This window comes from Medicago sativa, chromosome 3, assembly GCF_051527215.1.
Source record: "Medicago sativa cultivar Bolivia chromosome 3, Bolivia_mono, whole genome shotgun sequence".
Classification (NCBI taxonomy): domain Eukaryota; kingdom Viridiplantae; phylum Streptophyta; class Magnoliopsida; order Fabales; family Fabaceae; genus Medicago; species Medicago sativa.
Genome location: NC_140751.1, coordinates 24,376,775 through 24,397,716, shown reverse-complemented (window position 1 = coordinate 24,397,716; position 20,942 = coordinate 24,376,775). Strand labels below are relative to the sequence as shown.

The following is a 20,942-nucleotide window of genomic DNA, read 5'->3' as shown; positions in this document are numbered from 1 at the left end:
AAATCACATACATATAATTCACACTTCATTATTTTCACCAAAATAAACATCATCAGTTAAAATCACCGAGTATACAAGTATCACCAAAAATAATGAAACATCATCAAGTACATAATTCACCAAGTTCAGCAATGCACATAAATCACCAAGGTTCACCAAGCAATGATTCACATAGATCACCAATGCACATATTCACCAAGTCACATATTCAATTATGACACGACTCACCAAGTATTCAAATGAATGCAATGTTCTAGACTCTTCTCTAGATGCATATGGTACCAAATTTTGGACATCAGAGGTAATATTACCGAATAATCCACTCATCATCGTGATTCTTATCTTCATGATTAATTTGGATACAACCGGATATACCAATTCATTCCCCCATCTTCGTGATTTTTCCATCTTCGTGATTACATACTCAATGAATGCATGGACTTCAAGTAATGACTCGACAATGCATGACTAAAAACTCATCACCATTATATAATTTACACCATTATATAATATATATCCCATCTTCATGATTAGCACCTCATTTGCATCGTCAAATAATTACAATCCATACATAACAAATCATCATCAACATCATCATAATCAAACATAATCATGTTTATCACCAAACATTCATCAAATAGTCATCATCAAAAGAAACACTTTCACTTCATAATTCATCAAGTTAAAATCACCAAAGAATAATCATCAACAACTAATCACCTCAAGGAAACAACACATTTTTAACAATCACATAAAAGAAGGACAACTAACAACATAATGGCATTCATCATTTTTAACACCCAATCTTCATTGACTCAATCTTATACTATCATATTATCATGAAAGTTAAACCAATTGCAAGTTATCCGGTCATGAAACCACATTTTAACAAAGTTCGTCTATTTTCACCACTTTCTACATTTTCTAAGTAATTCCACAAAACAAGGTAAACATGATCAAACACCTCAACCAAGCATATACACTACTCACATATGATCACAATAGCTTATGCATATAAGCATCATAGATCAATTCCAATTTATTCCAAAATTTCACTATGTTTGTCTATGCTTATAAAAACTAGCACCTCAACAAGGTATATACGTAAGTCACATATGAGTGTAGTAGCATATACATATACTTATCATAGGCAAACTCCGATTCATTCCAAAAATTTACCTACGTTCGTCTATTTTAGATTATTTCCAAAACCAATATATTTTCAAAACAAACCAAGTTCATCCATCATATCATAGGTTAATTACTCCTACACATCCCAATTTAAACTTCTAGTAATCAAGTTTTGGGGTTTGGGATCAAACCATAACTTTTGGTTCACTCAAAGATAGTTACACTGAATTTTCATAAAATGCATCAAGACCTACTTGTAGTATTTTCACCATAACTCAAAATCTATAAATCATTTTTAAGTCAAACCAAATGCATTAGAAATCTAACATCTTAATCTAAAACTTTCATGTTTACACCAAAAGTCAATTCAAAACAAGTAACTTCAAAGCTTCCACTCTTCTTCACTTCAATCACTCTACAAGTAACTTTCTTTTGGTTTTCTGCTTTTTCAATTTCTGCTTTTCCCCGTGCCAGGAAAATCAATACAAAACAAAACAAAAACTTTTTAATTTTTGTTAGTTCAATGAACTGTGTTTAGCCTAATGAAGCCAAAATTCCTTATTATCATTTGTCTCAAGTCAATAAATTTCAAAATTATTATTTGACCAATGAATGTGTTCCAAGTGCTATTCATTGGTACAACTGACCGTTTCCTTTGAAGTTAGTACTATTTCACAAAGACCTTCTTCGCTTCAAGGATGATCACAATTTCTTAGCTTTATTTTAATCACAATATTCAGTTTATGGAAAATATAATTTAATACAATAATTACAATAATTGTTTTCCATTTGTGCTTATCCCAATTTACACATACAATCTCACAAAGAGAATTTTTTGTATATAAATAAGTAGCTACCTCGTAAACCATCTAAAAATAAGCTTTACATTGAGCTAGTGAGTGGTGAGGGACAATGACGATTGAAAACAAAAACATTGTGAGCTCTTCTTCATCAACTATTACAGAAGAATTGCCTCAAAGTTTTCCTGCTTCTAACAATCTGGATTCAATCGAGCTTTATCTTTCCGATATCAACGAAAGCATGTTCTTACCAAGGATCAGAACTCGTCCTGGCCAAGAAAACTATTTTAATGAGAATCAAGTTGATAATGACAGTACATCTGAGGATGCAAAAGGTTATTTTTTTTAATTTGATTTTTGTAATCTATGTGTGTGAAAAAAATGAGTTCTTTTGCTTAACAGTAAAGGTAAAAGAAAATGTATAATTGGATATTTAGTTCTGGAAACTCACCGATCTGAAAGAATAACCACTGGTGCCATGTGCTTGAATTTAACCCCTTCTTAGTGCATTCATATTTAATCAAAGAAATCACACTCGATGATGATTTGTGTGGTAAATTACCAAAAGGAACAATAGTATAAGCTAAAATAGAGAAATCATGTAAATACATGAAAACATAGATGATTTTCATTCCACCAAGCATACACTGATTGTCCATGAACCGTGTTTGGTCTCCTCGCAAGTAGATCTGGTGGACACAAAACAACATAATATTGAACAAAACAAACGAAGCCAACAAAAAAGTAGATGCAGTCAATTTGAGAACTAGATGAATGACATCAGATAAAATTTCATATATATCACTATTTAAGTAAAACAACATTCTGAGTGGGGTACCCCTCACCAACATATCATCTTAATCAACTCAATCATACAAGTATCTACGTGAATGCGTGATAAATAAAAATTTAAGTTCATATTTACCTCTCTAAATCAATGCGAGATGACAAGGGTTGAGAAAGAGATCTAGAGATCCCTTGATATAATTTTTGGAATCGGCGCTGGTTTGTGTCTCCCGTGTAAAATTGGACAAAGTCACTCATTTATAAGGTCATTGGTAGTTTAGGGTTTGTGTTAGGTTTCATTTTCTTATTACCTTTTTTTAAAATAATAATTTTATGATAAAAGTCAAATGAAAATAAATTAAATTTATTTCTCATACGTAATTTTTACAAAAATAAATAAATATTAAACTTATTTTTTAAAGAATTATAAATTATAATTGTAATGGTATGGGCCTAAAAGGTCCAATATAAATATATTATGTTATTGGTCTTTGCAACTGTAGCACTTTTTTGTTGTGCTTCCTGTTGATGCAAAATATCTAAAAAGGTTTTAAAGATAAAACGAACCATATTCATTAAAGGATTAATGGAATTCTAAAAATTCTCAGTGTTGTTTACTGGTGTTTTCGGCAAACTACGGGCTAGTTCTGATTATTACAAGCGAGACCGAACTAGAAAACTCAGGACATGTTGTGCAAAGGTTTTGATCGAAAACGGTTTGAAAAAGGCCACGAAATGCGCTCAGGTTACTTAGAGAGCAGGACGGGTTTTGGAGTAAAAAGGGCACTGTCTCTCGACATGTTTGAGATTGCAAGTAAAAGCAAAGTAAAATTTAAGAAAGGGGTAAAAGCTTAAACGCATAAACTTAAAGGAAATGTAAAATGCATTGCATTAATAGTAAGATAGTCTACAAATCAGATTACATATATTCTGAATAACTCGTTTCCCTATGCGCCGATAGTTTGAGTTTTGTAGAATTTCTATAAATGATTTGCGACCCATTTTCTGACTAGGAAACTCTTATTTATACATAAGGAAAATAACTGGGAAAAGACTAATCCCATGATCAGCACTTCCTCCATCTTGGACAACCGCTTGTCCCCACGTTTCCACTAAGGAAACCGCCTTTGAGCTTGAAATCGAATCTTTCCCTCCTTGTTTGCTTAACTTCGACGCAATTATGCTTTCAGCCTTGCACTGTCGAACTCTTGACCAGGCGCGCTAGGCTTGCTATCTTGTCGAGATCCTCAAGTTAAAATGAGAAAGCCTTCGATTCCTGCAAAGTTAAAAGTCAACCAAGTGTTGACCACATTAAATGAGCATGTCGAAATTACATGCTAACAAGTGTTTAATATGTGTTCTTGAGTGATTAACTATGACAAGAACATAGTTTAAATCAAATCAAAAATCATTGATCAAAGAATATTTAATACTATGAACTCAATCAGAGTTTATAACGTTGGTTAGAAGGTTCACATTAGCACCAAACGCACAAGTTAATGTTCAACAAAGAACATTCAAAATACATGTAATAGAAAAAGCCACATGATGCAAAGGATCAAACAAGCATTAAAGGCATATATGTTCTTCTAAGTCATAAAGAATGATCATTCTTGATGATATGCATATTGTCCTTCATTTAATTTCACTATTAGGATTTGGCTACATCAAATAATGAGCTTACAAATCATGCTATGTGGAACACATAACGTTATGATAAACATTTGAATGTTTAGATTAGTCACATGGTTTAGTACATGACAAAGGAGAAAGTACGAAAAAGACAAAAAGAAAACGAAAAAGCAAAAGGCAATCAAAACCAATGAACACTTGACACATGAGTGATAAAGTCATTGTCAACAAGTCTCAAAAAGGATGGGCATGAATTCACAATAGCACCTTCCTCTCTCCCGCACAAAAGACAAAAGCCAAAAAGGCATGATCCCTGAAACATTCTGAAGTTCATGTACATTCATTTGCGTAGATGTAGTAAGTACAACAATATGAACCCTGTCGGCGATATGCCAAGCTAGAGGTCTGACAATGATATTTTTTGAACAAGATTGTCTCTAAAATGCCTTCCTTCCGCTTTAATAGAGATGATTCTTGGGAGTTTTTGGAAGTTATAGAGGAGTTAGAGATGTTTGGGCAGGTTGGAGCATCATTGGCGACTTGGGTACCATGAAGGCAAGTTAGAGCGTAAGGGCGACCTAAGTTGGATCAGTTGTCGACTTGGCCCACTAAATCTTGAAGTTGTGTAGTAAAAGGAAAGTTGAAAAGACCATTCTTGAAAGTAGGGCTGACAATGAACCGAACCAACTCGAAAATAGTTCGAAACTCGATTCGACAATTATCTCGTCGAACTTGGTTCATGAACCAAATGAGCCGAACTTGAGCTAAAAATTAATTTCATTAATTAAACGAGTTGAACGTGAACTATATAGTTCGACTCGTTTGGTTCATGAACTAACTCGATTATATATATAATACTTTAAATTTATACCTTAAACTTTTCTTTTTAAAAAAAAAAATTATGTATCTTAATTTTTTTCCATCGTATTTTAAACATCTACCTTCTTGACCTTTTCACTTCCTCTTAAAAAATTAAAATTTTAAGTTATTATACTATACACCTCTTTTGAATTCGAACGTGTAGACATTGCAGTCTCCAACATTGAACCTTTAATTTACTCTCTTCCCCAAGAAAAATAATTTATCCTCCTTTCCACTATGAATGAAAAGATAACCTCATATCCTTGAACTCCAAATCTTTCCTTCATTTTCTCCAAAATTAGATACCCTCTGCATATCTTCCAAAAACATCAACATTGTTTCTTTTCATTTTCTGGTTTCACTAGTCACTTGAATTCATAGGTAAAGTTTTGCTCTACCTCTAATTTATAATCTCTTCATAATATTTTCTTTTCATTTCATTACTTTCTTCATTTTATTTTGAGTCATCTAAGTTAATCAATGATAATGGATAAAAAGAAGGTAGGAATGAATGTTGGTGGAAATAAGCAATGGTTTTATGTAGAAATTGAATCCGTGTGAATAATTTGATCTAAACATGATAATATGGCTTTGTAGAAATTGATCTAAACATGACGATATTGGTGAAAATAAGTAATTTTTTTAAAAGAAATTGATCTAAACAATTTTTTTTTTTTTACTTTTGAGTAATGTGATTCAAGAAAACGAATTGAACCTAACTAGCCGAACCGAACTATTCGTGAACTTTAAACGAGCCGAACTTGAGCTGAAAAAATAGTTCGTGTCGAACTCGAGCCGAGTTTCGAGCTGAACCAATTCTTATTGAGTCGAGTCGAGCTCAGGCAAGTTCGACTCAACTTGGCACATTTTCAGCCCTACTTGAAAGTAATAATTAGCGTGACGTCAGTTTCCAAAAGGTACTTAGAGTTTCTTCAAAAATGTCAATCTTCTCATTCATTTCGTCTAGTTGAAAAATGACATTTTTGGGGGAGGGCAATTTGTTAGCATGTACTTTTGACAAACTCAATTAATGCAATCAACATATGTTGATTTTTGTTCGTTTAGGAATTAAAGTTATTTTCTTTAGCATGGAGATTTCGACAGGGTCTGGACTTAGTGTTTAGAGTTAAATAAGCCTTGAAGTTCAACAAGACGCGAGTCAGAAAGGAAATTGGTTGAAGCCAAGCAGTTGTTGTCGAAGGGAAAGAATTTGAATTCAAAAGGCAGCAGTTTCCTTATTGAAGATGTGGGGGACAGACGGTTTTTGATGGAAGAAGTGCAGTTCGTGGCAGTTAGCTTTTTCCAGTCATTTTTACTATGTATAAATAGTAGTTTTTCATATGAAAATAGGTCGCAAATCACTTATATAATTCTAGCACTCGAAGTACCAGCGTCTAGATAAATATAGTCATACAAAATGTATGTAATCTGATTTGTTGAACCACCTTTACATTAATGCAATGCAATTTACCTTTTCTTTAAGTTTCTGCATTTTAAATTTTTAAGTCTTTTTACTTGCATTTACTGCATTTTTCCATGTCGAGAGACAGTTATTTTCTTACAAAACTTCATCTTGTTCATAAAGCAACCTATGAACTTGGTGAAAATTCATACACTTTCTGGAAAAAGATTGCACAACATGTCTTAGGATTTCTAGTTTGATCCTGCTTGTAATAATCAAAACTAGTCTTCTTGTTTACCAAAAACATCGGTAAACAATACGTTGATCAATTTCTTTAAATGAATCGCGTATGAGAGAAATGGAACTCGTGGATGAAATGGAGTTCATGAATGAAATGGAGTTTGAAGAAGAAATGGACTTCATTGATGAAATGAAGTTTGCAGATGAATGAGAGTTTGAAGATGAAATAAAGTTTGAAGATGAATGGAAGTTAGAAGATGAAAGCATCATTGATAAAATATAGAAATTAATGATAACAATTATCTCAATTTCGAGAACGGACATGTCTTCCTCATATAAATAAAGGAGGTTGAATGTCTCCTAACAAAATATTATGATGAGAGGACTAGATTGAGTATCATTCTTGAATGTAAGGGCTAAGTTTTTTGACGTACACTTTCAAAAAATATAAAAAGTCAGAGGCAAATGAAGGTAACAATTTATTGACAAATTTTAGGTTCAGTACAGGTGTATATTGAATCATCAGTTTCAGATTCTTATATCATTGGTACAATAATGTGTTATAAAGAATGATTTAAACCTAAATAAAACAGTTTTGCTCCATGAGTACAATATATAAATAGTATTGAAGAAAACAATTGAAAGAATGAATGAATTCATAATCACTAATGACCCAGTTTAATTTCAATGAGAATCAGCTTGACAATGTTGTGCAAGGCTTGAAGAACCAAAACATGTCCAAGGCTTTTGTTTCTCTTCCATCAGATATTGTAATATTTTTGTTGTTTTGTGCTGGTGAGTCCTTTGCAACTTCCTTGTTTTGCTCAACTTCTTTAAGTATTCCTCTCTCCTGCATGATAACCCTCATGATCAGATCTCTTTTCATACCATTACTACTTCTCTAAAGAGGGTGCATTTTAGAAGATTATAAAGGGAATTCATAAGCGCACACACTCGTCATTCAAGATTAAACGTCGTCAAAGACCTCTTCCAATTGACACATTAAACGTGGTCAAAGACAAAGACCTCTTTCAATTGACACATTTAATAGTTTTAGATTAACCTAGCTAAAATTTTATAAATATGATCTACACAATAGTGACTTAAAATTCTGATAGACCCCTTAATATGGGGCAACTACCTTAATGTCAGTTCATGAAATCCATCATCAATGAATCTCTTTAGGCTTATTATATTTTATGACGATGATATAGTTAGATTATGTCTAATTTAAAGATACCATTGTCTTGTAAATAATCCATAAATATGAATAGTTTAATCTTATAGCCATAGGTTAGGACATACCATTAGCCGGGATCTGGAACCTTTTGAGGGGTTAGGGTTATTGAGCCCAGCAGAAAAACACTGAGGAGAAGGAGGATTTGTACGAACTTGTAGTAAGCTATTCTCCCTCTTTTGTCTTACATTCTCCAAGTCAAGAGTTATAGGCATGTTTTCTGCCTCATCAGGTCTTCTGCACAATACAAGTGTTATACAAAAATGATTAACAAAGGAAATAGTACAGGAATTGGAGTACTGAGAAATATAGTTAGTTGCTACTTTGTGAGTAGAAAAGACTTGGTGTTGTATGTAGATTCTTGTAAATACAACTAAAGCAAAGAGTTGGCTACTGAAGTTATAAAAAGATAATTTAGCCAATAATTTGTATAAGTTATGCATTGTCCGAATATTTAATGTTTCACTTTCAAATTTCCCATCTAAGGACCTAGATTGCCTACCTTAGCAACCTGTAAAACACTGACACTGGTATGGACATTGGAAACGACACTTAAACTAAGATAACGGTAATAATCTAAAAAATTGTAAGTGATTGAATGTAACCACCCGAATGTGTCGGTGTTAGACATTGTCACACGTGCCAGACTTAAGATGTGCCTTCGAACTAAAGTGTCGGTGTTACATAGATAGCAATGTAATCAATTGAATCATCACCGTACGTCGTACGTCCTACATCGATTTCGATCGTAAACTTGACAAATCAGTTTGAAATATCAGATTATTATCGATGATCAAGTAACTTTTTTTGACTACATTCACTACTCATTAAAGATAAAGAAACACAAATTATAAGGGAGAGAATGCTTACTTTTTTCTGTTTAGCTTCCCTTTAACACACATCCCGTCCAACCTTTCAGCCTTACCCATTTCAAGCAATGGTTTCCTTTCTTTCTCTCTTCTATCCAACTCTGCCAAAGCGTTCACCGGCGAGGTCTTCTCATGCACAACAACAACCTCTTCTTTACTCTCTACAGGGTTCAAATTTTCTTCATTTTCTCTCTCCCTAGCTCTTAATGCCAATCTCTTCAATTCATTGCAGAATTCTGTGATTTGGTTCAGAATAGGCCGTCTCGAAAACAAATTCTTCGCAGAAAGAGTTGATTGCAATGAAGGCACCTCCGTACTGTCTTGCAATGTGTCATCTACTAGCTTCTTCTTCTCTTCACTTGACTTGATCAAAGCCTTCTTGGACTTAAATTGAGGAGTAACCAAATTCGGATTTTGGTTTTCATTATCGATGTTGAATCTGAATTTATCATCTTGGGGAGAAGATGATGAGAGGGGTGGCACCCTTCTCTTGATTTTCCCATCTCTATAGAAATATTAAACACATAGACACTAATTAGTGTCTCAATTTTTCAGCAAAATCTCAAATTCCTATGGAAAAAGGAAAGTGTATTTTGTTGTTTAGATACAAGTACCTTCTATTTTGGTCGGCGCTTGGAAGATTTTCTGATAAATAAAATGGACTTCTTGCCTTCAAAAAAGGAAAAAACCAAAACAAAAATTAATAGAAAGAAATAATTTACATGACAATTAAATAGAATAAAACCAAAGTTAGAAGCTGAGAACAATGAATATAAGCATAGAAGCAACATAGAAAAAGGGAGAAACAAAGAATCTTATATAAGAAACATGTAAAAAAGTTCAACTCAAAAAAACAGAACTATGAACACCATAAGCTATAAAATAACTAACTTAACACCATAAATAAAGCTCAGAACTATGAACACAAGAATGAAAAGTAACATAGAAAAAAATGGGGAAAATAAAGAATCTTAAAAGAAAACCAGCTAAATTAACACCATAATTAGAAGCTCAAACTATGATTAACAAAATTAGAAATGGACAAGAATTGAAAACCTTGAAAGGACTTGGTGATCTGAGAAAATCCTCTGCTGTTTTGGGGTGATTGCAATCTACAACAACAATAACAAACAAAATCAATAAATGATTAAGACCCATTAATTAAAATCCAAACTATAACAAACCCAATTAAGAAAAATCAAAACTTTAACTAACCCAATTGTGAAAAATGCAATCAACAAGAACAATAATCAAGAAATGAATAAGACCCACTAATAAAAATCCAAACTTTAACAAACCCAGTTGAGAAAAAAGCAATCAACAACAACAAAAATCAAGAAATGAATAAGACCCATTAATAAAAATAAAAACTTTAACAAACCTAATTGAGAAAAATGCAATCTAGAATAACAAAATCAAGAAATGCATAAGACCCAATTGAGAAAAATGCAAAATCATGAAAAGGGGTTGAAAGAAAACTGACCAGGTTTGCAAAACCAAGCTTCATCATCATTGTTGTTGGTGTTGTGATTGAGGGACAAGAAGTCAACAAACTTGGGTGCGTTGAGGTGTTCGTAGAGTTCATCAACAGTGAAGTTCCATTCTAGATTTTTCCAATCGATTTTCGCGGGTTCCATTGATCACACGGGAGAGAAGAGAGAGGGAGAATCTGCGAGTGTTCAGAGAGAGAGAGAGAGAGAGAGAGAGGTGGATTGTGTAGTGAAGACTGTGAAGGAAGAGTGTAAATGTGACCGTTATGAGTTACGTGATGTAACGGAGGGAACGTTGTGTTGACCGTTGGAGATTTATTTTTCCAATAATGGAGATCTCTCTTTTTCAGCAACACTTTCTAGTTTCATCATCTTGATGACATAATATTAAGTACAGTCACTATTTCAAGCAAAATATACTTTTTAGATTGATTCAATAAATGATGTATGTGGTTTCATTAAATAGACCACATACACCTTCCGGTCATTAATATAAGCAAAAATCCACTTTCTAGGTTCATTCAATTAATGATGTATGTAGTCTTTATTATAGACTACATACATCATTAATTGAATGAACCTAAAAAGTTGATTTTTGCTTATATTAGTGACCGGAGGGTGTACATCATTTATTGAATGAATCTAAAAAGTGAATTTTTGCTTATAATAGTGACCGGATGGTGTATTACGCTAACAAGTGCTTCAAGGGTATTGGTCAAGAAATATAAATTTTTATTTTTGTCTTAGCAAAAAATACACCATTTTTTAATATAAATTTACTAATTTTAAGACTTTAATTAATGTTTCAAGGACATTCATTAGCATTATCCTTAAAATAATTGTGTCTTTAGAAAATTAATTCACATTTATTTTTATTTTTTTACTATTTATTGAATTTCATTTTACTTAACCACTCAAATAATGTCTCTGCGATTAAAATAGTTTTAGTTCAATGACATAAATGGAGTATTAATTTAAATTATTTATTAGATAGAGAGAACGATCGTTGAAAAGAGATAAAACAAAGTCATCAAACTCTAAAGTTATCTAAGTAGGTTTCCTCTTTTTCTTACTCAAAAACTCATAATAGTTGAAGTCATATGGAATCAGATCCTATTTTGTCTTTCTCTCATATTTGTTGTATGGAAAATGTTAAAGGGTGTCTCCGGAGCACTTGTTAAAGTAATTAATATAAAAATATTGTGTTTGGAAAATAGTAAAAGATGATATATTTAACTTTCTAAAAGTTATAAAAAAAAAAAAAAATAGTCCATATAGCACAAGGTCGTTCTGTGGAATCCGAACCATCCATAAATCAATTTATGTTGCTGACCATTTGTGATTTAGTAAAGTTAATGGTCCATATGACACAAGATCGTACTGTGCCGGTAGATGATTCATATATTGATTACTCTGCCCCCTTTTTATAAGAATGTGTTACAAAAATTACGAGTATTAAAAAAAAAGTTATTGAAGCAAAAATTTTGTATATAATATGTATGACTATTACTAGATTACACTTTAAATATAGATGCATTCAATATTACTTTTTTTCATTTTCAAGACGAAATGATCATATAAATATGAAATATATCTTTTTTTTTTGAAGAAGTAATATGAAATATATCTGATGAAAAAAGAAGAATAATAAATACATTTAAAAATTTGTATAAGGTCTTATATTTAAGAACAAACAAATTTTTGTAAACGGTTTTATAATTAAAAACAAAGGAAGTATACATCAGATTTTTTTTCTTTGTTTTATATATATATATATATATATATATATATATATATATATATATATATATATATATATTAATTAGATTTGGAGACTTGTAAGAGTCAAGGTGGACCTCAGGTTCAATTCATTGATAGAAGTATTTATTTAATTATTTTTAACCAAATTTTTATTTTACCATAGTTGTCCATGTATTTATGAAATATTAGTCAATTTTTTATCAAATGATCCAATCCGTTAAAATTCACTAGAATATTCTTTATGTTATTTTTTTTTAAAAGACACTAGCATATTCTATGTGGTTAGACTTGATAAATCCTAGTAATAAGATTCACTTTTTAACGGATTGGATCATTTGATAAAAAATTGACTTATATTTCATAAATATATGGACAACTATGGTAAAATAAAAGAGTTTTGCTAACAAGTGTCTTTAGGGCTAACAAAAAAGTTGAATTCATCACTTTTCATCATTTCTCAATATGATATTTCTATTTTAATTCTCTTAACCAATGTCCCAAGGGCACTCTTTAACATTTTCATTTAATTAACGGTTCTTAATGATATATATAACCAAAATCGTTAGTTGAGCATCATGATTTTGTTTCAAACTCAGGTCACTTGTATGAACTTTTAAATGGTTATTGTAATTCCTTTTATCTATAAGAACGGTCAAGTCTTATTTCATTAAATGAGATTGGCTACATATATCAAATTATATCATAATGTTCTATCGTAAATTATATTTGGATACAACTCATTAATTTCTAAATATTTTTTACTGTAATAGTTTTCTTTATAACTGTTTGATCTTCGTATATCTCTAATGATTTAACTACCATCCATCCTATCAAAACAATATAAATATTTTCTACCCTCTTTTTCATTTATAAATGTTACCTCAACTCTCTTGGTTTTTAATTGTATGCCGTCTAACCTTACCATATATCGTATGAGGAGTGTTATTTGAACAACCAATTTGATAACAACCTATTTGACAACCAAAATTTACAAAGAAAAAGTAATATTGACACGGAAATCATAACAATAGAGAGATAAAGTAAAAACTAATGTGAGTATGAGAGAGAAAGTTGTCACAATAATTATCACCAAATGGATGTTCAAATCAGGGCCGTCCCTAAGAATTCGGAGGCTCGGCTCTGGGAATGAAAAGAGGCCAGTGATAAAATCAAAACGTATTTTTTTTTTAAAAGAGCAATGTTTTATTTATATTTTTTAAAAGATAAATATAAGGTACCGTATATATGCGGTACACCCAAAGGTGAAAATTACTACCGTATACATGAGGGACCCCCACCTAACACCAAAAGCAAGAGGACCTAATTCTAATAGGCCTAAAAGGCTAAAACAAGGGGACAGAAAATGGCTGGGGGTATTAAAAAAAAAATTGGAGGGCAGTAGTACTAGTGGGTATTATTTTTTTTTTTGAGGCCCATGGCTGAGGGAGGTCCAGCTCTATTGAGCTGTTTGCACCCCCTCAGGGCCGGGCCTGGTTCAAATATCATTTCTCATATCGTATACCCCAACTCATTAGGATTCTACATGGAGAAACAATCAAAATTCAAATGGAGCATCCTCCTCCCTAATTGGAGAACCATTTTGAGATTGACTGATGCGTTGATTTCATTTTGACTGGTTCAACGAGCATCCCCAAGTAAAAAAATATCAACGAGCAACTCCAAATCAATTAGAGGCCAGGATTTTATTAGCCCAAAAAATCAACTAGCCCCACTTAATCAATAAATAAGCACATGCTCCTCTCAAAAAAAAAAAAAAAAATAAGCACATGCTGCACATCACAATCACATGAAACAATACGTCAACGTAGCCATACACGTTTCAGAGGCCAGGATTTTTACTTTACTTTGTCATGAATGATTTGCAGTATCGTTCTTACTTTGTCAATCAACGAAGACAGGCCAGGATTTTTCATATGGAAAATGGAAATGGATTTTCTCATATATTTTAAGAAAGAGGAATGATATTTTGACAACCAATTTTCAACAACTTTTGTGACAACTCTCTTTCATACTCTAATTATACCTTTATTCTCTCTTCCTTTTTCTCTCTCTATTGTTATTGTCCAATAAGAATGGAGGAAAAAGGTTGTCCCTAAAAAGTTGTTAAAAATTGGATGTCAAAATATCATTGAGAAAATTAGTCACAAGCACAGATTAAGGAGATGAAGGAAAAAAAATTATACACCAATTTTAGACAATTTTCATACTCATTAGTATATTTCCCTCAAATAAACTAATGTGCAATTTTCTAATGATTTAGCCATCTTGGAGAAAATTCACCAGTAATTGTTCATCGTTCTACGACAAATATTACTGGCATGATAGTTAAGGAAACCAATATAGCATACATATCATAGAACTTGTGTAGTCAAAGTATAAAATGGTGTTTTTAATATAAAAATTTCCTTTTTGGTTTTCTTAACTAGAAAACGGGCACCAGTTAGCATGACATTAGTTTAGGAAAATACCAAATGAATAAAACAGGCCATAATCACACCATTAAGAAAAAGGCATGAACCACACCATCCCCATATAAAATCAAGATATAACAGAAAGTTATAGAATACTTAACCAACACCTACTATCATCATACTGGTATTGTTTATTGATTGATTGTATAAGGTTCAATCAAACTGAACATTATAGAGCAAGATTCTAACCAATAAGGATGATCATGAAATAAAACTCTAGGTACTTTATTCTTGAAAGATGACAACAATATATATGATATATTTCAAACTCTTAAAAAGAAATTCCAAGTGACAGTTACTTATCCTGCCACTCCAAATAAATCATGTTTTCAATTTCAACTTTCCAACCAAAATTTAAAAGAGTTTGGGATATGATCCCACCGAGTAAATTTATTAAACAAAATTTGCTGCAGCAATTAGTCTAACTCTCGGAACTTAAATGATTTTCATCGCCATCTAAAAACAATAAATTTGACTTAAAACACTAAATAATTAAGCACCACCAGATCCGTATTTCTTGCCGAACACAAGAACCTGCAACTTGTCGTAACCAGAAAGCACACCAGCACCAGCAACGGCACGGAGGATGTTAGCACCAGCTCCCTTGAACAATGACTTAGCACCCTCATTCTTGAGAATTTGTTGGAATGCATCAAAGGAACTCTTGTACTTGACAGCTTCTCCGGATGTCATCATCATTCTTCTCCTAACAGTGTCAATAGGGTATGATGCTAGACCTGCACCATTGGTAATGAGCCATCCAAGCGCAAAGCTGGCGAAAAAGCTATCCTGTAATGTCAAGAGTTCAAAAGATTTCAGCAGATGATCGAATAAAAATCTAAAGTATCTTGCAGTGGCATGCTTGCAACGAAAATAATAATTTGGTTATAATGAATATCATTTGTTCAAAGGGTAAAAAAACAAACCTGCAATTTTCCAGTGAGAAGAACTGGTTTGAGGGAATCATACAATCCGAAGTACAGACCACGGTAGACAATGATTCCAACACAGGAGATGTTGAAACCACGGTAAAGCCCAGCAATTCCATCAGTAGCAAGAGTCTTCTTGTAGACATCAACAAGACCATTGAACTGCCTTTCTCCACCTTTCTTAGCTGCCTTAGAATCATTGGCAAGACGAGTACGGGCATAATCAAGAGAGTAAACAAACAAGAGGGATGAGGCACCAGCAGCACCTCCAGATGCCAAGTTACCGGCAAACCATTTCCAGTAACCATCCCTGTCCTTCTTGAAGTTGAAAAGCCTCTTGAAGTAATCTTTGAATGCAAAGTTCAAAGCCTAGAACAATTTAAATAGCAGATTCAGTAACACATTAAATACACAAAACAATTGGACATGAGTAAAATTGAAAACTAGAAAATGGCTAACCTGAGTAGGGAAATAACGGATAACATTGGCAGTGTTTCCTCTCCAGAGAGCAACAATACCCTCATCGGCCATTGTTCTTTTAAAACAATCACCAATACCCTTGTAGGGATCAGATAGCCTACCAGACTTGATCATCTCATCCTGGTTTTGGATCAAAAGCTTAATACGTTCAATGGGAGCAGCAGCAGTTTTGGAAACGGCAGCTGAAACACCACCCATGAGAAAGTCAATAACGAAATGGCTCTTTTCTGCTGGAGCAGCGACGAAGACGGGAGAAGCAGTTGTTGCAACAGCTGACAAATCAACAGTTGCCCTGCAAGTGGGGGCCATTGGATTCTGCAATGCAGCGTTTGAGTAGTTCCCATAGGAGAATCTTTGGGACATGGCAGGATGGCGGTAGGTTCCTTCATAACCCCTAAATCCAGATGAAAGACCCGATCGACGGTGGAGCTGGCCAGTGACCTTCTCCATGATTGTTGGTTGCTTAACCTGATCAACCATGGTTGCTTTCCTGAAAAATGTAATCGACTAATGTCAAATAAGGTTTCATAAATGATAATATAAATAAACTAAGGCCATAATCAATCCATATCCGATATAATCTTCAAATTAAAAACAGAATAATTATTAGATATAAAATAATTCAAGTCAATCAAAACAGTGAAAAAATAGCATCAAATACAAGTCGATAAGTTAATAAATGACAAACTAGAAAGTAATAGCCTCTAATTTTGAATCAGATTAAAGTCAATTAGTTCATAATGACAAACTACAAGAAAAATTGATCAAAGACTACATCGGGTCACTGTTGTAAGTGAATATTCTTTTTAGATTCATTGAATAATTGATGTATCTGGTTTATAACATAGACCATATACATCAATCACACAATGAACCAACGACTAGAGAGAGTACTACCATCTAAAGAATCAACCAACAGCTACATGAATAACCCTACTTATCTAGATCACAAAATTTCAGTAGCATACAACTAAATTATCTTCCAGAAAAGGTATAATCCACAAATTCTAAAGCCACAAAATACTAACAGAACCAAGATTTGTAAACTGAATTGTGGTCATAAACTGATAAACATTGAAATTTCTCACACACACCAAACATGAACCACAAGTTTTATATACAGACAAATCAAAATCAAAGTAAGATCTAAACCAAGTACAGAATTGTAACTACTAATTGGAAAATGTAGAGATAAATTTACACAATTTCTACTGAAACTAGATCGATTTAATTCTGAAAGCAAGAAAAAAAAAACACTTTTTCTCCAAAAACTAAGATCCAATCACAGAGAAACAATCTGAATCAGATCAGATCCAATCAGATCCGAACAGACAAACACAAACAGTTACAGATCTATCACATCTTACAATTTAACAATGAAACAGAAATGTAACTGTTACAAACAAATCACCACAAATTAAAAAAAAAAACCTCAAATCGAATAAAAATTCAACAATAAACACCAAAATGAAAAACCGTATGAATCAAATCAACAGTATCATACATCAACAAATCTGAACAATTGAAGAAAAATTGAACAAAATGAACAAAAAAAAAAATTCAGATCTGAAATGAAGTGTTACCTTTCACGAAGGGTTTTTGCGAAAGGATGTGAAGAGAAAGAGAGAGAAATGTGTGAGGAGGCGTGCTGCGTGCTTTGAACGGAGCAAAATTCGACCTGAATTTATATGCGAGTTTAGTGTATAGTGGTGCAAGTTGGTGGGTCCGGAGTACACGTGGCGTGATTTGGTTTGTACACGTAGGATATACACATGCTTTTAGATGCTCGCATCACCGTCCATCTCCAATTATTTTGTTAGCCCTCGGAAGGTTCTAATGTAGATGCACACTTGATTTTTTTGGTGGAATTGAATTAGGTGTAGTTAGAGTAATCGGCTGATGATTTAAGATGGCTGATATTAGTGAATTTAACAAAATGAAATTATTATTCTATTTTTTAAAATAAACACTATTAATATATTTTTAGTAGTCATAATTTTGTTATGGATTTGACTTTTTATTATTTTTTTTTTAAAAAAGATGAGGTGAGACATGCTCCTATATAAGATTAGGAAGAAATTGACAATTTATAAAATAATTTTTTGCTCGGTGAGTGGTGTAAGCTTCAGATTTCGGAGTATGTTTCTCTCAAACTTGACTTTCTTTATATCAATTTTGATGGGGTATGTATATACAGAGCTTTGTTCTAACTTTAAATTGGACCTCACAAATGAATGGTTCGACAGATTAATCAAGTCTTAAGTCAGATATTGAGTTTTCAGAAACATTGTTAGGAAAGGAAAACACACATTGTATGTTTCGTATACGAAGATTAGTCTTTTCTAAATGGCGATAAAATTTCGTACATGTATCATGATATAAAAGAAAATACATCACCACTAATCTAATACTAATATAATAAAATCGTACTTCAACAAATTTTTATAATTTTTTTTTAAACTCATAATTTTCTTAATTTTATGTGTCTAATTTGCAAAATATATAACTAATTTATTCATCAATCAATCAATAGTATAGTATGTGTATCTGTGTGTATAGTAAGGTTTTTATACCACTTGTTTTCCACATCTATTCTCAACTAATAAAAGACCCGTTCTTTCGCATGGGTCACGTAACATTGCGATAATTATATAAAATATAATTAGATTTTTAATAGTGTAAAATGTTTATAAATATTAAATAAAAATTACGAGTATTAATGTAATGTTTCTTTTAAATATTTTTCTTCTATATATACAAAAAATTGTTAAATAGATGAGTCACACCAGTTATGGGTTTTATTTGCTTATATATGCGAAAGAAATTTTTTATATAGATAATATACAAAAATTTGTTAAATAGTTTAGTCACACCAATTATGGATTTAAAAACAAATTTTTATATAGATATATGAGAAAGTTGATATGATAAAACTTTGAAAAGTCATGACTATTTTCAAAATCAAAATTGATGTAGTGTTTTTGTTAAATAACTTTTTATTTTATGTGCAAAAGACTGTTCAATATTTGTACCGCACCCGTTGCAGATTTTATGTATTTATATCTGTATAAACAAATTTATACATATGTGTGTGTGTGTGTGTGTGTCCTCGTGAGCTTGGTTCACTTGGTATGGACAATGCATAAAAATATGCAAGGTCCGGGGTTCAAACCCCGGCCACCACCAAAATATATATTTATATATATGAGAAAATCGATATGATAAAATTTTGAAAACTATGAGACTATTTTTAAAATATCAACATTAATATAGTGTGTCTATTAAATAAATTTTTATTTTATATTTAAAAACCGTTAAATATTTAAACCGAACTCGTCGGGGATTTTATATGCTTATATATGCAGAAGAAATTTTTTATCTTCCAATATGTGATAGTCGATAGGATAAAATTTTGAAAACTCGAGACTATTTTTAAAATATCTACATTAATGCAGTGTTTTTATTAATTAAATTTTGATTTTATATGCAAAATACCGTTCAATATTTGCACCGTTCTCGTTTCAGATTTTAAATGTTTATATCTACATAAAAAAAATTTTATATACATGTATGAAAAAGTCTATATGATAAAATTTTGGAAACTCGTGACTATTTTTAAAATATCAACATTAATTAATTTAGTGTGTTTATTAAATATTTTTTTTTAAATTTAAAATAACGTTAAATATTTAAACCGCACTCGTTGAGGATTTTATATGATTATATATGCAGAAGAAATTTTTTGTGTACCAGTATGTGATAGTCGATATGATAAAATTTTGAAAAGTCATGACTATTTTCAAATATCAACTTTAATGTATTGTTTCTTTTGATTAAATTTTTATTTTATATGCAAAACATCGTTCAATGTTTGGAATGTTTTAGCTCTAGTGCTATAACTGCTTTTGACTGGTTAATTCTTCGTTTTTGCTTTGTTTTTGAAAACTCATGACTATTTTCAAAATATCAACTTTAATGTAGTGTTTCTTTTAATTAAAACTTTATTTTATATGCAAAATACCGTTCAATGTTTGGAACGTTTTAGCTCTAGTGCTATAACTGTTTTTTACTGGTGAATTCTTCGTTTTTGCTATAATTGTGAAATCATTAGCATTCAATGAGGGCTCCAGATGATCTTCCTCATTTCACTGTCTTAACATTGTTTGTTCTCCCTCCTCATCTATACTATATATAAAGAAAACTACCCATTTCAGTACTTTTGGGCTGACGTTTTCCTTTCCAAAAATACCCTCAATTTTCAATGTAAATAACATATGTAACAAATATGGTTGCTTCCCCTTTTATGCTTTTAGAAAGAGTCAAGCTCACTTCATTCTTATGGTTGAAATCAAAACATGTTTCTTTCAGTTGCAGTTATCATGACTGGTGGAAACATCCGCTCCCTTGTATGGGCATAATTATGTAATTGAGTTTCTTGGTTTGGTTGGTGCTTGTTTAGGCACCTAGACTCTGTAAATATTTGCTTGTGTTCTCCTTGCACACCTTGTGTGGGGTGTATCACAACTGTGTTTAATATATCTCATTTTGATTTGTTCAAAAAAAAAAACATATGTAACAAATAGATAAGAATAAATTTAAATATTAAAACAAATATAACAAACATGATTTCGTTGTGTAACAATATATAAACTCACACGTTACTGCATATTGATCTAATTGGTTTTTCATTGTATCTGAAGTCTTCTCTCCCGCTATAGAGCAAGAGCCTAAAAAGACATTGAAAGATCAACAAGTCAACACATAAATAGTCTTTATTCATCTCTCTTTATCTTTCAGAACCACAGTCATGTATTCTAATGCTATCTTGGTAT

At 31.9% G+C, this 20,942-nt stretch overlaps 2 protein-coding genes and 1 long non-coding RNA gene across 4 annotated transcripts; all 3 read right to left on the bottom strand.

The window, feature by feature from the left end:
- Positions 1 to 1,843: 1,843 nt before the first annotated feature.
- LOC146936565 (uncharacterized) lies at positions 1,844 to 2,977 on the bottom strand. The gene is made up of 3 exons (XR_015033195.1): positions 2,857 to 2,977; positions 2,383 to 2,620; positions 1,844 to 2,200 (listed from the first exon to the last, which is right to left on the bottom strand). It is a non-coding gene; the product is annotated as an uncharacterized LOC146936565 (long non-coding RNA).
- Positions 2,978 to 7,307: 4,330 nt separating this feature from the next.
- Positions 7,308 to 10,818, bottom strand: LOC146936564 (interferon-activable protein). Of its 2 annotated transcripts, none has more exons than XM_085751311.1 (6): positions 10,442 to 10,818; positions 10,015 to 10,070; positions 9,573 to 9,628; positions 8,960 to 9,463; positions 8,158 to 8,326; positions 7,308 to 7,702 (listed from the first exon to the last, which is right to left on the bottom strand). In XM_085751311.1, the coding sequence occupies exons 1-6, from the start codon at positions 10,593 to 10,595 to the stop codon at positions 7,547 to 7,549; spliced, it is 1,095 nt and encodes a 364-aa protein (XP_085607437.1). In that variant the 5' UTR covers positions 10,596 to 10,818; the 3' UTR covers positions 7,308 to 7,546. The 2 variants fall into 2 exon arrangements, with proteins under 2 accessions (XP_085607437.1, XP_085607438.1); XM_085751312.1 differs by having other exon boundaries at positions 8,158 to 8,323; positions 10,442 to 10,802.
- A 4,107-nt stretch (positions 10,819 to 14,925) lies between these two features.
- AAC2 (ADP/ATP carrier 2) lies at positions 14,926 to 17,769 on the bottom strand. Its single transcript, XM_085751313.1, has 4 exons — positions 17,694 to 17,769; positions 16,090 to 16,600; positions 15,628 to 15,999; positions 14,926 to 15,490 (listed from the first exon to the last, which is right to left on the bottom strand). Exons 2-4 carry the CDS (start codon positions 16,588 to 16,590, stop codon positions 15,194 to 15,196), a joined length of 1,170 nt encoding a protein of 389 aa, XP_085607439.1. The 5' UTR covers positions 16,591 to 16,600; positions 17,694 to 17,769; the 3' UTR covers positions 14,926 to 15,193.
- Between the last annotated feature and the right edge of the window lie 3,173 nt (positions 17,770 to 20,942).